We start from the raw sequence: 17,500 nt of genomic DNA, 5'->3' as shown, positions 1-17,500 counted from the left end.
TGAACATGAAAGATATTTGTGAGACCGGGCCTTCGGTTTATAGTCCTTATCCGACAGATCCGAGAAGACTTGAAAGTCTAACCAATTGCGGATGTAATTACAAAGGCAGCACTTTCTCCTCACCACCTCCCGCATGGCAGCCCGGTGCTCAACCAACTGAGTCACCGTTGTGCGGTACTGAACTACAAAATACAAACTAAGTAAAAGGCGTTCACATTGTGACATTTAACTGTCTGCTCGGATGCGTGCAAAGAAACAGTGAGCTTTTAACACTGCAAAACAGAGTATTGACACAAGAAGAGGGGTTAGTTAAATAAAATGCGACAGTATCAAAGCATTACCATTATTACGGGATAACACTCATCTCGGCCTCTCTCATCCAAAATAGTACAAAAAATAACATAACAAAGAAATAATTGAAAGAAGTTTTGACCGGAAACTATCACCTGTCCTCTACTCTAGATTAAAGTCCATTATGTTGGAAACTTGACACTTGAATTCGAAAAGCGACCTTCTTTACATCCGCCTTGGTGTCAATTGGATTTCATGAGAATCATAAACAAACACCATTTCTCTGGGCATTTTTCCTCAATGCAATTGTCTGCCGATGATGAGCAAAAAGGCTTTCTGTACATTTTCAATTTAAACTTGCTGTGCATTGACTAGATTAATGAGCCACAAACAGCATATATTTCATTACTCCCTCCTTGGTGGGTTGCTCCAAGTGGTGCTCACAATGACTGTGATTGATTGGATAAATAACTTGCCAAAAAAACCTCATCAATGAAAGTCTTCTGCTCCACCTCCCAGTTGCTACAAGTGTTTGCACAAGTCAGGGGCACCCAACGAGAATATAGTTCAAAACCACTTAAGCATAGCATTGTTTAACCTATTTTAGTATTTAAACTGTAGATATAGGCATATTTTTATCCCCTAAATATTTTTCATCTGTTCGGATTTCCTAGCTGAAAGTCTAGTGGTCCGAAAATTTTAGGGATCAAAACTTACTTTTTCGAAAATTTTAGCCAGAAAAAAGGCTCCCGAAAATTCTAGGTGACCTTTTAGAGGTAAAAATCCGTTAAAAATGGGCAATTATACCACTTTTGAGATGTTCGAAAATCCTAGGACAGGCAGGCAAGCAAGAAATTTTACAACAAATGTTCCGAAAATTCTAGACCTCAAATCGTCTTCCGAACAGATATTTTCCGAAAATTGACGTTGGGTGCCCCTGACAAGTTAATACCAACACAGTTTTCCTTAGCTACAAGACGTGAGTTTTCTTCTGTAAGTAAAATAATACATGTACATCTAAATGTACTTCATGTTGATTAACAATAACATTGCTCTCTTTCAAAATTTGTATTTGACATTTTCTGTGCAATTATGTAACTTAAACATGGCACAAATTTCAAAGGTTGCACCTTCCTAAGGAGAGAAAAAAAAAAACACAAAATGCTTTCTGATTCCAAGGGTTCGTGTACACTGTAGTTGACACTTTCAAGTGACATTTTTACATGTTTCCTAATTTCCTTTGCATTGACTATAACGTTCTTACAGAAAGCCTACTAAAGGCAATAATACATTGTAAATTATATTAAATATTATTATAATAATGTGAATCTACCATTCCATGAATTCTTTGCAAGAAACAAAAAACATGCTTTGTGAATGATGTACGCATGCAGGAAAAATAAACAACGTCACTTAATTTCGTGAATGAGAGGACAGCTTTCTTTAAAAAAAATGGTAAGGGCTCTTTAAGACTGACTCATTCACAGAATAAAGATTTGTCTTCTGCAACCAGAAGATACTGGCATAAATAGTTTGAAAATCAAAAAACTTGAAATAGTGAAGAGTACAATCATCAAAAAAATCATACATTATTATGACAACTACATTGTACAGCTGCTGTGGTAGTTGAGAAATGGAACTATGGTAACATTGGCTGGAGACAAATGCTTCTTCATTATGACAGTGTAATAAACTATGACAGGAACACAGGATAAGAGTTGTCAGTTGCTTTTATTCACTTAGATGCTGCTGGTTTCCTGCCCATCAAGGGAAGTTCTAATGTGTTTCATAATGGTTGCCAGTTGATTACTAACAAGAACTTTCAGCAATCTTAAAAAGCATGGTACCAAGCCTTGCAGAAAGGACTGAGCACTCTGTATATATAGGAATTTTCATCTGAACAGTAACACAATGATAAGGATTTCATAGCACATAATAATCATAGAATCAACTTGTAGAGAATGATACCCAGTGCTTAAGGAAAATACTGCTTAATCCTGATAAATAATTTATTAACAAACACTACAGCAAAAAGCAAGCAGCACCTGTGGAAGGAAGGTTAAATATGTTATGGGCAAAAATTGCTGCAGGCGCAGGGATAGTGCTGTTTTGAGAGCACTCGAGGAGTTGCAGGTGCAGGGATGGTGCAGTTGCACTCACCTCACCAATGTGACCTGGGTTCGATTCCCAGACTCAGCATCACATGTGGTTGCATTTGTTGGTTCTCTACTCTGATTCAAGGGGGGTTTTCTAGGGGTAGAGGTACTCTGGTTTTTCCCTCTCCTCCAAACCAACCTACGGTTTATTTGATTTACCTTTGTCACTCCTGTAAAATGTCCCCAATTATTGCTCCAGTGCTAAATACAGTTGACACTTGAATAAAATTTGTTAATTTGCCTTGGATATTTTCATAACCTTTTGAGGCTGTTTTCTACCTTTTTTAGTAGGCCAATCCTCACCTTTTTACTTTTGGCTTCCTGTAGTTGTTCTCTAAGGAGAGCAGATGGATCTTTCATCTCAATAGCTTCCAGGTTGATGCCATTTTCCTTGATTTGGTGTATCCTGGCTTTGGCTCGTTTTTCTGCTTTTCTCTTGTGTTTTGAGGCTGACTTTGACATGCTGAGTTTAAAGTAAAAAAAGTGAGTCTTCACAATTCACACAGATAATCCCCTCAAACTTCCAATTATGTTCGCATATGACCCCATCAATTTGAGTTCCAGTGTGAGCAGTATCATCTTGAACTGTCACTGTGTGTAAAATGCTTCTGCATTTCAGATTTTTTTGTCATAGGACCTATGTATAGAACATAGGATGCCTGCTCATTTTTCCTACTATTTCACAGCACCCGTGGATTTGTCCAGAAAATACTTGAATAACCTGGTTTTGCACTTTTTTAATACTTGCATATGTAAAGTGGGTAGCTTGCATTCCAAGAAATGAACTGGTACAGGATTATCAAAACAGGTCTTCAACCTGGGATGTTGTTGGCTCCTTTAAAAGTTTTTGAAATTTTAACAGCCTACAGCAAAAACAAACAAGTCCAGTGTCATCTGTTTTGTTACCTTCTCCTTTGATCACAAAGTCATTTCAAAAACCCTGAAGATACAGTGCAAGGTCCAATACAAACCTTCAAATAAAAGACTTCCGGCTTCCTTTAATTACGAGTCATAGCAAATAACTCTATAGAATGTCATTTGTTACAAAAAAGAATAAGGTTTGAGATAAAAATGATGCCTGTAGTAAAGATTTGCAGTGCTTATAAAATTTTGGTTTCCATACAAAATAATTTATAATGTAGAGCACTAACAAGGCAGCTATTTATTTATAACTTTGCTATTGGCTTCACAATGCAAAACCTTTTGAAAACACTGATGTAAAGGAACTGATTTTTTTGGGGAGAAATGTCAAGGTTATCAAATGCAATTTCACAAAGTTCAAGCTTCTACAATAATTATCAAAGAAATGTAAAGCTCAATGACTTCCTTCCTGTACTAATTATTATAAAACAACATCCTATAACAAACATGATTCAATATTCTTGGAAGAGGTCTTCCTTTAGAGATACTGATCTTCACCCATATTTCAACAGAATGTTACGATTTTTGCAGTGATACTTTGAAAATACGAGCAATATTTTACCAATACGTCAGACGGAAAACAGTGGTTTACATTGTAAACCACTCTGGATTAAGGGTCAACTTTTCCTGTCTTCCTGAATAAGGACTGGAGGAACTATTCACCAGGTACTGACCCACCAAACATTTGTGGGATTCTGTTCAATGCACCCGTTCTTTTGTTGAGTTTGGATTGCCAGCCTGCAGGGGTTTGTGTTCTCTGTTTAGGAATTAAGTTGAAAACAACAGAAAAACAGTTAAACCTTTGCCTATAGTTCTACTTGTTAGGTTCATCAATTTTTCTGGCTTGCTGCCTTTATCTTTAAGAAGCAATAACTAGCATTGTTATCCAACTGTATTAGTTATTGTACAGAAAACACAAGAAATTAGTATAAATATTCCACGATATTTGTACAGTTAGTTTTTTACACAGTAAAAAACCGGTTTGACCAGTTGAGGTGCTAAGGTTTGCCTGCACTTCTCACATATGAATCTTGGTTGTTTACAATTCACTTGCTAAAAATATAGTGTGAAAGCATTGGATAATACATAGCTTATTGGATGATTTAGTGTTTAGTATTGTGCAATTATATTTTTACTTGTCTCTGGTATTTTGACTCACCCTAAGGGCTCACCAAAATACAGTGAAACTTGTAAAGATACTCCACGATACTACAATCGTCCAATAAGGTAATGTTTCCCACAAGGCAGTTGTTCAAAAGCCAATTAACAATAATCTGCAATTAAATACCAACCCAGGTCATAATTTTTGCCCATCAAAATGCCTTCACCTTGTAATAATATGCCAAAGAAAAGCAAAAAGTCAAGTCAAAATTAAAGACTAAAAATCTTGGAGACACATTTTTCTCATCAGAAAATAAACTGGACAAAAGATTAAAGTGATCCTCACACTTAGCTGGTTATAGACACCTGAATATTTTTCAAGTGGCTCCTACAGGATTCGAACCCATCAATGCAATGCTGGTGCAATGCTCTACCAAGACAGTTGGGAGCAGGTCAATTTGTTGGGCTCATGTGTTCCCGTGAAAAGACTAATAAATGAAAGAAATGTGTATTTGAAGTGCCACTCATAGACAAGAGATTGAAGTGATCCTCTGCATTTAGCTAGACAATTTATGCAATCGTCTCTGATTATAGACACCTGAATATTTTCAAGTGGCTCCTACAGGATTCGAACCCATGAGCTCTGCAATGCTGGTGCAATGCTCTACCAACACAGTTGGGAGCAGGTCAATTTGTTGGGCTCATGTGTTCCCCTGAAAAGACTAATAAATGAAAGAAATGTGTACTTGAAGTGCCAATTATAGACAAGACATTGAAGTGATCCTCGGCATTTAGCTAGACAATTTATGCAATCATCTCTGATTATAGACACCTGAATATTTTCAAGTGGCTCCTACAGGATTCGAACCCATCAGCTCTGCAATGCTGGTGCAATGCTCTACCAACACAGTTGGGAACAGGTCAATTTGTTGGGCTCATGTGTTCCCATGAAAAGACTAATAAATGAAAGAAATGTGTACTTGAAGTGCCAATTATAGACAAGAGATTGAAGTGATCCTCGGCATTTAGCTAGACAATTTATGCAATCGTCTCCGATTATAGACACCTGAATATTTCAAGTGGCTTCTACAGGATTCGAACCCATCAGCTCTGCAATGCTGGTGCAATGCTCTACCAAGACAGTTGGGAGCAGGTCAATTTGTTGGGCTCATGTGTTTCCGTGAAAAGACTAATCAATGCAAGAAATGTGTATTTGAAGTGCCACTTATAGACAAGAGATTGAAGTGATCCTCTGCATTTAGCTAGACAATTTATGCAATCGTCTCTGATTATAGACACCTGAATATTTTCAAGTGGCTCCTACAGGATTCGAACCCATCAGCTCTGCAATGCTGGTGCAATGCTCTACCAACACAGTTGGGAGCAGGTCAATTTGTTGGGCTCATGTGTTCTGGTGAAAGGACTAATAAATGAAAGAAATGTGTGTTTGAAGTGCCACTTCTAGACAAGAGATTGAATTGATCCTCGCATTTAGCTAGACAATTTATGCAATCGTCTCTGATTATAGACACCTGAATATTTTTCAAGTGGCTCCTACAGGATTCAAACCCATCAGCTCTGCAATGCTGGTGCAATGCTCTACCAACACAGTTGGGAGCAGGTCAATTTGTTGGGCTCATGTGTTCCCGTGAAAAGACTAATAAATGAAAGAAATGTGTGTTTGAAGTGCCACTTCTGGACAAGAGATTGAAGTGATCCTCGCATTTAGCTAGAAAATTTACGCAATCGTCTCTGATTATAGACACCTGAATATTTTCAAGTGGCTCCTACAGGATTCGAACCCATCAGCTCTGCAATGCTGGTGCAATGCTCTACCAACACAGTTGGGAGCAGGTCAGTTTGTTGGGCTCGTGTGTTCCCGTGAAAAGACTAATAAATGAAAGAAATGTGTATTTGAAGTGCCACTTCTAGACAAGAGATTGAAGTGATCCTCGCATTTAGCTAGACAATTTATGCAATCGTCTCTGATTATAGACACCTGAATATTTTTCAAGTGGCTCCTACAGGATTCAAACCCATCAGCTCTGCAATGCTGGTGCAATGCTCTACCAACACAGTTGGGAGCAGGTCAATTTGTTGGGCTCATGTGTTCCCGTGAAAAGACTAATAAATGAAAGAAATGTGTATTTGAAGTGCCACTTATAGACAAGAGATTGAAGTGATCCTCGCATTTAGCTAGACAATTGACACAATCGTCTCTGATTATAGACACCTGAATATTTTTCTTTGTGATTGACCTGCTTCCAACTACACGTATGTGGAGGTAACCACAGGAGTGATATAATTACGTGCATTTGAAAATAACATATATACATGTATATAATACATTTACAGAGGTAAATTCTCCATGTGAGTGATGTTTTGTTATACACATACATTCATCAACAAGACCAGTCCGCTACTACAAATCCCCTTTTATTTTAGAAATGTATCCATCACGATAACTATTTTAAAAAGTAATCATCAGAAAGTAGAATGAGCTTCAGACAAAGCTATTAACACTAATATTGACCCTAAACTTACATGTCAGAAGAACAACTTTTAAAGTGCTACTATGAACAAAAAACCAGTTCTTCTTTTTCTTTGGATTTCAAAACTGTATTAACTAAACACAAAGTTACCCAACTTTTAAGCTTTGATCTAAAAACGACACCTGTTTATCTTAACAGGAATTTTCCTATTTGATGGTCTGTGATTACTAACTTTAAAATCTTGAGAGAGCTGGATCGAGGTGAAAATGATGTCAAAGATTCGCTAGTTTAAGAATGCAATGTAGAACTTTAACTTATATTTCATCCTGGGGCAAGACTCACTTTCTCGTTTCTTTCATCTTCAAACTTTTTTTTCATTCTGTTCATTCCCAAGAACATTCTCAGGATGGTAAGCCAGACACCCAGGTCATACCAGACTACAAACTGGTGATGCGAAATAAAGCACACCCAAGAAAAGTACACATAGCTTTGTGAAAGTTCAACAACTGTCTGAATAGACCAATGGAAAGGGAGAGTACCCGGTACTTTGTAGTCCACCAAGAAAACAGTAAAGGGACTTTCTAGTAAATTCAAAACATTTCATTTTGTTATGAAGGTGCCCATCTGAAAACGTGAAATAATTTTCTTCAAAAGAGTAAACCACAAAAAATTGTCAAAGTGGTGGCCAGATCACTGTAGAGAAATTCTTGTAACAAAGCATCACAAGAAATTCATCTGATCTGATTTTATGAGTTTACCTCTATGTAAAAACCTGCGAAACATCTCTTTGTTTTGTTAGCTCTAAGTAGAGTTAGGTTATTGTTTGAAGTTTTTTCCTTCTGGTACGTTATCTGTGAGTTACACAGGTTTTTACCCCTAGGATGAGCAGACTTTATAATCAGCTAAGCTTCATGGAAATCCGGTACTATGTTGATGTAGTTTGCCTGATCTTCTTTACATTTATGCCGGAACTTTGTTTGACAACAGAATTTAACGCAGATCTAGAGTCAAGTTGTTGAACTAAATTTTTGGCTGAAACTAGCTTGTTAAGCTTTACAAGTCCCCTCGTTAGTAATCGATAATAACCAACATAACCAACTCGAAAAGAAAAAAGTGCATTTTTTGCTAATTTTTACACCAACAATTATTAACACTTGAAGTATTCAGTTTAACTTTGGACTAAGCTTAAATGTCTTGTAACCTATTATTAAAAGTGCGACCTTAGCGCAACTTCGCCATCAACTCTCAAGTAAAAACGAATTTGGAATTCAACAAAATGTCTACTTTCACACGTTAAGAGTTCAAGTCGCATCTTACCTGATCGAATGGACCAGAAAACAGGCAAAAATTAGAATGATATCAAGTCATCGCCTATCAGCCATATTGTTTTTGACAAATGTGATCAAGCGAATCGCGGGCTCAGATCTTGTTGTTTAATCTGACAGCTTCAACAGTTTTGGTTTCATTTTTTCGGGATTTTTCAGAAGTGATTTCGACGGCCTGATAGAACTTTTTTTAAAGAAATCCTTGGTTTCTCTTGCCAGGTGGTGTGTACAATGCTGACAAAACTTAAAGGTTGCTATTTATTGAAGATCGTGCAAAATCTGTGAGTAAAAAACTTCACATGACAAATCTTGAGGAGGTCACGTACGTCGATATGGCGGACTCTGCTGGTAGTGGTAGTGGAAGTAGCTCGCACTCTGAAAATCGTTCAAGCCTTCATCGCAGATCGCGTCCTGCTCCGAGACCTGGTTGGACAAATTTCGAACAGCTTACGGGCCAAGTTAGAGTTCCAAATGAGGAAACTTTGGGTAAATTTTGATCAGCTGTTTTAGTTTGTTGGTCTTCCTCTGCCGCGCTTGCAGCTTTGATAATGTTCTCTGATTTCCGCCCGTGAAATGCTTCGTTAACTAACATATTCGTGACCATTTCATATTCTTCTCAGGGAAAGTCGTTGAACGTCTCCAGAGCAATGAGCAAGACAGAGGGACTGCAAGAAGAGCCGTAGCAATTGTTCTTAGGGCAACTCGCAAACGTGGACTAAAAGGAGCTATAGCGCTTTGTACAGAAGTAGCCAGCCTCTTAGAGCAAATTCGGAGGTAAGATCAGATATAAGCTCCTCTTGTCATGGTTGCAGAAGTGGATTTTTAAGAAAAACTCATTTTTTTAGAATGGGCATGAAATCCCGTGAGAAATTAAAAGATGTAACGATTTTAAGGCACTATTTCTGAAAAATATATGAAGAGGGAGAGTTTTTGGATGGGAACACGCTCAATCGACTTTATTTTATGACCTAAACGAAGAATCCTATAAATTTCATAAGAACGTGAACAATGCATTTTTTAGAAAAAGGGGGTGACTCCAGGAAAAGGTCCTAATTATTATTTTTATATGATAAGCAAAACAAGTTTGCCATTTTATTTGCTGGAAGAGTTCGTTGGAAACCTGCCTGACCTATTCTTCGTATCACCTTTGAACCATCTTTTTTTAATTTAAGCTTTTTTCATTAGGATTCGTTTTTTTTTGTGAGCGGATGACTCGTTCTGTTTGGATTCGTCTCGGAAACTGGGTAATAAACAAGCTTTTGGTTGAAAACAATAAGTACTTTGGGGGGTGGATCGATTTGTTAAATATTGTAAAACGCTCAATCTACCTTATTCAGGTTGTGTCTTGCTGCATGCAATCAATGATTGACATGTAAAGGAAGTTCTCGACCTTTTGAAGCTCCCTTTTTGCTTTGTATGCAGGAATCCTTTTGTGTTTGTGTTTCGTGAAGCTTCGCGCTTCGGTAACACATGTACAAGGACATACGATATTAGATGACCTCAATCCTATTGTGTGCTATTAATGAAAAACACCTCTGGCAAACATGGACCTCGTAAATTGAATTTCACTTCAAAAGGGCGAGATTATAAACAGTAAACTGTGAAATTAGTACACAATTAAAGTATCTGCTGGTCTCTCAAAATTTAATTTCACTCTCAATAAAGATTAAAAACCAACTCCTCTTGACTCGGCGTTTTCGTGAAGCGAGTATTTGGTACGTGACATCCTCTTCCTTGATATTTCACTGTGATACCAGTGGCATTTTTCGCTTCAATTCGAGAACTCAATGACAAATTTCTTTAGAGTTTTTTAGACGTAGCAGTGGTTATGACCGTGGCAGAAACCGGTATATCTTCTTTTTTTTTTTTTTCGAGCAAGCTCAGTTTTGCAAATTTTCAGAGATACTATTGTTTACAACAAGTTCGTGTTAAATTACCATCCTGAAAAAAAAAACCTTTTAAAGTAATTCCCATATGGGATCCCCTTTTTGTAACATTAGGTAATCTTAACCAATTCTTTTTTTGCCCGTGGACTGTCTTTGTCGATTCCAAGACGTAAATTTCGTTGCAAGGAAACTTGATATGCACGATCTGTTTTTGTGAACCAGGAAAACAAGAGCTCGACAATGGCATTTTTTTCCATCTGTCTGTTGCATTATTCTTATAAGTAACTGTGCAATATATAGAGGTCCACTGTCGTGTGGTATGTTTACTAGTTTTGTCATGGTAAACAATGATTATTCCTCAAGAGGACATTTTGTTGTTTCCAATCACTTGGGTTGCTTAGATGAATAAAATAATGGTCACGCCTTCTTAAATGGCCATTGTGCAAGAGAGGCGAGACAAAAATTTATCAACAACTTGGAAAATTGATTATTGGAGTGGTATTAACAGGTTTCATTTAAAGTATGCCCCATCCAAAAATGAGAACCAACTTAGGCTGTTTTAGCACAGAATAATTAGAATGGGGAAGAGGACCTTTAATTAATGGTTTGTTTTTTGTGTTTAAGCTAATATGTGGGATTATCCTTTGCTGATATACACAGCAAAATTCTTTTTCCTATTTTTTAGTTTTGGAGAAATTTGAGGCCAAATGTTTATACTGAAAGTTATTGTGCGTCCTTTGTATCAGCTGATGCTCTGTAAGGGTAAACCCGATCACTGACTGATACCATAAGAACATCAGTTCTAAACTCTACTTCCTTTTTGTGGTTTCTTACAGGGTAAACCACTTACATTTGCAATGACTGTGTTTCTAGGTATCTCTAACCAAATAATTATTGGAATACATGAACACCCTATGATCTATTTTTAAACTGATGGTGTGCATGTGGTGTTATGGAGGCATGATGGCTTCAGCCTTTTCGATGTGAGAGTGAAGGCACATATTTTGGCCTCAGTAACTGTCATCTTGTTTTTCTTGACAAGAGTATTTTAAACCAGGCTATAACTCGTTGCTAAGGTGTACCAGTGGCCATGTCTGCCATACATCCAGATTCCTAGGATGAGTCAAATTGCATGGAAAACTTTCTAGAAGTAATCCCAGGTCAGGTAGATCACCAGGTTTCGTGCAACATGATCTTTTTTAGAGGAACAGTGTATCACCCAAAGGAAGTCAATTTAACAATTTGCAAGTCAGTAGTTTATTCCACTTCTTTGTATTAGTCCACTAATGTTGCTCTGGTTATAAATAATTATTAAACTGTAATAATGTTTTTCTAAAGTTTAATAACTAATGATGACTCGTTTCCTGAAAAGGAGGTCAAGATAAACATGCAGAACTGAATTTATAAGTTAATATCACTTGCGAAATGACAAAAGTGGAATAAATTCAGGTCTTTAAGCTCCTCTCAAGGAATTATCCATATTCTAAAACTATTTAGTTTAAGAAGATGGGAGTTTTAAGGATATTGTCTAGTCTCAAGCTCTTGAGCAACAGGCAGACAACCAGGTCAATGGAAAAATGGCCAATACCCCAGATTACTGATTAGATTTTAAGTTAAATTAATATACTCAACCTGACTGATTGATTGATTTCTAGTTTGATTTCTCAATGAATCTTGATCTTACACCAATTAAGAATTAACTGGAGTGAGTGTTTAAATGGGTTTAAATGGGTGTAAAATAGCATGAAGTGTGAATAAAATGAACTCAACTAAAATGATGCAAAGAAAAAGCAAAAGAAACATTCTAGAAAGTGCAACACGTTCCTGATATAATTTAGGAGATAATTTTTTTTTAGGGTCATGGGAATGAAAGGTCAGTCACTTGCATCTGCAAATTTCACAATTAAAATAAACCCATAAAACACTCTTGCCTTTTGGGCTCACTTTGTGGGATATAATTGATTCTTTGTTTTTGAAATATCCCATGCTGTGTATTCGTAAACTAAATTTACTGATTTTTACATCATGTTTTTGTGAGGATCCAGTATGTTTGAACGTAGTAACCACGGGCTTAATACAGTGTATCTTATTTCTTTTCTTTTGATTTTGGTTTACTTTGTACCTTTTGTTTGCCCTTTCCTGGAGGAAATGGAAGCCACAAACTTAAGTTTGTACATATAATCAGCTTTATGAATTTCACCCTTTGCCAGTAAATTTGGACCTTAGGCTGGAGATGAAGTCTTTATCGTAGAAATTAACATGCACTGTTCTCCTCTGCCAACATTGTATTGTAATATTATTGCGGAATGATGCAATCACCTAAGCAAATGCAGATGTTCTTTACATAGCGAGCAGGATCCTGTTTTTTTGCCAAACAATCAGGTTTAGGTTTAGCTTTAGCTTTATACAGATGTATAGAACTGTCAGAGTAGCTGACATAGCTAGGGCTCGTATTTTAAACTTTTTTTCATCTTGTTTGAGTACATACACCATGTAGTTGCAAACCAGCTTGCTCTGATCTGCAAGACTTTGCCATTAGTCACCTGAAGAGGGTTTCAGTGACTGGTTATGTATTAATGAAGCTTCTAAGCTGCAAGACAAAGCCCTTTTAACAGAAAGTGAAAAACTGAGCAGTACCTTCAGGAATAAGATCATCAGATATAATCATCTACTCCTAAGAAAACCCTAGTTGTTTTTTTTCTTTTTCTTTAAAGACAATTTTTAATGTGTCTTTTTGGGGTGCACGTTTTCACTATAACCAACCTGGGCATACTACTTAGAAGAATTCCAGGCGTGCGAGGCCTTATCTTTCATGCACTTTGGACCTGAAGATATTTTTGGCCCGTGGCCTACAAAGGTTTTAAGTATCCATTACATAGGTTGTCACGTCCTATTCCAAAGGGTTTTTTCCCTTTAAGTAACTACAGGAAAAGTTGTCTCTGTTCTGTTGTAAAGTTTATAAAGTTGAAAAAAGTTGGTTTAGATTGACAAAGTGTTGCAAGTTTCATAATGATGACATTAATTAAAGATTACATTAATTTTATAAAAGTATCATTTTTCATAGAGTATCATCTAATTTACACGATTAAGTTTTGTGATCAATGCAAAAAATATAGTTTGCATTCCTTTGTGCAGTTGGAATTGCAGTTGTTTACGGAACAAGGGAAACCACAATCTCTGACTAAACTCAGCTTGGGAATGTTCCAGCATACTGGCCCCCTTCTTCCCCATATCAATGTTGATAATATGGTGTAAATTGCTGTGCGAGCCTTTGGCCATTTCTAAACCAACATTGGATTTGGGGGGGGGGGGGGGGTATGGAGAAGTTAATCTTTTATCACACAGAGGAATGACCATTTTTCAGTGGTGTGTCACACTTTCCCAAAGAGTTTTGTCTAAGATTTCAGTTGTTTAAAATTAAAAGCACTCGTTCCCTGTAATTTTCATGTTCATTTTGATACATATAACACTGTATCATGAGCAGCCTTGGTAATTCTGGTAACAAGAAAAACACTAACTTGATCGCAGTAGGACAGTTCGTCTCAGGTTTGCATAAACTGATAATGTGCATGGTCCTTTTTTGTGTTGTGGAGGCGTGATTGCTTCAGCCTTTTCTATGTGAAGGTGACGGCACTTATTGGAACCTTAGTAAGTGTCATCTTGTCTTTCTTGACAAGATGCATTAAATGTCGTCTTGTCTTTTTTGACATTAGGGTTACGTTAAACCAGGCTATAACTCGTTGCTTAGGTGTGGCAGTGTGGGGCCATGTCTGCCATACATCCAGATTCCCAGGATAAGTCAAATTGCATGCAGACGTTGCTAGAAGTAATCCCAGGTCAGGTAGAGGTAGATCACTAGGTTTCATGCAACATGATCTTTTAAGAGGTACAGTGTATCACCCAAAGAAAGTCAAATTAAGAATTTGCAAGTCAGTAGTTTATTCCACTTTGTATTAGTCCACCAATATCACTCTGGTTATAAATTATTATTATTATTATTATTATTATTATTATTGTTGTTGTTATTATTATACTGTAATAAAGTTTTTCTAAAGTTTAATTATAAATGATGACTCGTTCCCTGAAAGGAGGTCAAAATAAACAAGCAGAACTGAATTTATTATTTAATACAGTATCACTTGGGAAATGACTTTACTGGAATTTTATAACTTCAGATCTAAGCTCCTCTCAAGGAATTATCCAAAACTATTTAGTTTAAGAAGATAGGTTTTTTTTAAGGATATTGACTTTGTGTAGTGTCAAGCTCTTAAGCAGCACGTACGCAACATTAGGTCACTAGAAAGAAAAGCCAATACCTCAGATACCTGATTAGATTTTAAGTCAAATTAATATACTCAACTTGACCGATTGACTGATTGATTTCTCAATAAATCTTGATCTTGTACCAATTAAGAATTAATGGGAGTGGATGTTCAAATTGGCTTAAATCTATAAAATAGCTTGAAGTGTGAATAAAGTGAACTGAACTGATTCATTGAAAAAACAAAAGAAACATTCTAGAAAGTGTGACACGTTCCTGATATATTTTAGTAGATAAAATTATTGTATTTTTGTAGGGTCACTGGAATGAAAGGCCACTGACTTACATCTGTTAATTTGCTATCAAAACTAACCTATAAAGGTTCACTCTTGGCTTTTTTGGCTCACTTCACGGGAAACAAGGTCATTCTTTGGTTTGAAATATCCCATGCTGTGTATTCGTAAACCAAATACTGATTTGTACATGACATTTTTGTGAGGATCCAGTGTGTTTGAACGTACTAACCATGGGCTTAATACAGTGTATCTTATTTCTTTGCTATGGATTTTTTTTTTACTTTGTACCTTTGTTTGCCCTTTCTTGAGGGAAACTTAATTAAGTCGCAAGGTTAAGTTTGTCATCTGCTTTATGAATTTCACCCTTGAATACTTTTTGACTTTGCCAGTAAATTTGGTCCTTTAGGCTGGAGATCAAGTCTTTATCCTAGAAATTAACATGCACTACTCCCCTCTGCCAACAATTACTTTACTGTAACTTCAGTATGATGCAATCACCTTATAAGCAAATGCAGATGTTCTTTATATTACACAGTGAGCAGGTTCCTTTTTTTTGCCAAACAACCAGCCTGTCAGAGTAGCTGACATAGCTAGTATAAAGCCTAGTATTTTAAACATTTTTTCATTTTGTCTGGCTACATACACCATGTACAGTTGTGGCTAGCTAGCTTGCTCTGATCTGTAAGACTTTGCTAGTGGTCACGTCCAAAGAGGGTTTTAATGTCGGGTTATGTATCAGTGAAGTTTCTAAGTTGCTAGACAAAGTTCTTTCAACAGAAAGCGAAAAATACTGAGCAGTGTGATCATGAATAAAATCATCAGATAATTATGTCAACTACTCCTAATAAAACCCTAGTTGTTTTTTGCCTTTTATGAAAGAGCACTTTTTAAAATGCCTTTTTGTAAACTTGCATGTTTTCAATGTAACCAACTCTGTGCGTAGATTATTTTTCTTGGAAGCTAAAAGAAGACTCTGCTTCCAGGGTGCAGTAATTTGTAAAATAATTATATACTGTACATATTTTAAGGAATTTAAGAAAGACACTTGTTGATTTTTATCACATTACATTTTGCCAAGTCAAGCAATAATATTATTTTCTCATTACAAAATTAATGATGACTCATCGTTCCCTTAATTCTTGAAAGAATTCCAAAGCATGTAATGCCTTATCTCTCATGCACTTTGGACTTGAAGATATTTTTGGCCCATGGCCTGCAAAGCTTTTAAGTATCCATTACATGGGTTGTCATGTCCCACATGTATTCCAAAGATTTTTTATTTTTCCTGAAATAACTTCTTTATTTTTCCTTAAATAACTACAGGAGAAGCTGTCTCTTTTCTGTTATAAAGTTTATAAAGTTGACCAAAGTTGGTTCAGATTGACAAAGTGTTACTGCTCTTGACCGGCATCATGTGATGTACACGATTAAGTTTTGTGAGCAATGCATTTCCGTTATGCGGTTGGAATTGGAACTCTGTTATTTATGGAACCAGGAAAACCACAATCTTGCAAAAAATTTCAGCATCATGTTTGGACATACACTCACAAAGTCTATTGGTCCCCCCCCTCTAGCTCCCTTATGCAAAAATTTAATATTTTGCATTCCTTTATGTGGTTGGAATTGGAACTCTGTTACTTATGGAACCAGGAAAATGAGTTGGTTAAAATTGAAAGCACTCGTTCCATGTGAACTTCATGTTTATTTTGACTTACCTTCTTGCCATTAATTGTTTTAAACTTTCGATGTACATTAAGCAGAGCAAAGGTGCTAAGAAATTCCAGTAGTAATATAAGTTACGTAATAACTGCAGCTACATTTGTAGAAGCTTTGATGCTTTGAATCAGATAAAGTTATGAACATTGTCTCATTTGGTTACCCAAATTAAGGTTATAATACATGTGCACTAAATTTACAATTTTTATAAATCATTGTCTTGAGGGTTTACCAGGGTTTTTGGGACAATGTTGATATGCTTCCATAGTATTCATATGGTCCTGATTTTTGTAAACAGGTTAGAGCATGTAATATTTTTCCAAAAAAGAGAGCTTCGAAGCCTTACAGGTTCGCATAAAAGTTCGTCCCCTTCCACGAGGTCTAGTGGAGCAGAGAAGAGGCGAAGTGAATCAAAGGTGAGATGTTTTTTTAAAAAGGTACAAATACTATGCTGGTTGATGGGTAGTGTGCTTTTAATAATCTTAAGTTAGCAATATTTACTTCAAATTCAAGTGGAAGGAGGCATTCTCTATTTTTCGAAAATCAGGCGATATACCGCAAGATTGAGCAGGATAATTGTTAAATGTATAAATTATAATGATGTGGTAAAGTGTTTGTTTACAAAGGCACTGTCACAACAACATCTGGGCTCACGAACACTTACATGTACATCAGCATGACAGAAGGCAATTTCAAAACGACATACAACGACCACAAACTCTCAGTCAATGACAGGAAGCACTCACATGCCACAGCTCTTTCAAAACACATCTGGGAATTAAAGGACAGTAACATCAGTTACAATCTCAAATGGGGCATTATCAAGAGGGCAAAGGCTTATAATTTGGGGAAACCCTTCCCGCTGCAACTTATGCTTATCCGAGAAACTCTGCATTTTGTCCATCCGTGGCACTTCTCTGCTAAACAAGAGATCTGAACTGATCACAAAATGTCGCCATGAAGCTAAGTTCTTCACTACCAATCACAGAAAGTGCACAGGTTCCAACTGTTGTTAATTTAAATTTTGAATTTTAGTCTGATGATTGCTTAGTGAG

At 36.5% G+C, this 17,500-nt stretch overlaps 2 protein-coding genes across 6 annotated transcripts in view; one reads left to right on the top strand and one right to left on the bottom strand.

The window, feature by feature from the left end:
- The window catches only part of LOC137984574 (centrosome-associated protein 350-like), a 70,538-nt gene that overhangs the window by 26,175 nt on the left and 26,863 nt on the right, over window positions 1-17,500 (top strand). Inside the window, exons 4-6 of the mRNA XM_068831738.1 lie at window positions 8,506-8,772; window positions 8,907-9,060; window positions 16,744-16,861. Of these exons, the coding sequence (XP_068687839.1) occupies window positions 8,586-8,772; window positions 8,907-9,060; window positions 16,744-16,861 (459 nt within the window). The 5' untranslated portion in view covers window positions 8,506-8,585. The remainder of the gene's footprint in view (window positions 1-8,505; window positions 8,773-8,906; window positions 9,061-16,743; window positions 16,862-17,500) is intronic.
- LOC137984577 (partner of Y14 and mago-like) overlaps window positions 1-17,500 on the bottom strand; it is a 62,644-nt gene that overhangs the window by 23,355 nt on the left and 21,789 nt on the right. The window contains exons 1-3 of one of the 5 annotated variants that reach the window (XM_068831747.1): window positions 8,279-8,512; window positions 3,931-4,125; window positions 2,751-2,910 (exon numbers count right to left, since the gene is read on the bottom strand). In XM_068831747.1, the coding sequence (XP_068687848.1) occupies window positions 2,751-2,909 (159 nt within the window). In that variant the 5' untranslated portion in view covers window position 2,910; window positions 3,931-4,125; window positions 8,279-8,512. Of the gene's footprint in view, window positions 1-2,750; window positions 2,911-3,930; window positions 4,126-8,278; window positions 8,513-9,614; window positions 9,825-17,109; window positions 17,217-17,500 lie in introns of those variants that run through there. The other 4 variants (XM_068831742.1, XM_068831746.1, XM_068831744.1 and 1 more) reach the window with 4 other exon arrangements.

This window comes from Montipora foliosa, chromosome 14, assembly GCF_036669935.1.
Source record: "Montipora foliosa isolate CH-2021 chromosome 14, ASM3666993v2, whole genome shotgun sequence".
NCBI lineage: Eukaryota > Metazoa > Cnidaria > Anthozoa > Scleractinia > Acroporidae > Montipora > Montipora foliosa.
This window is presented reverse-complemented; position numbering and strand designations above follow the sequence as displayed.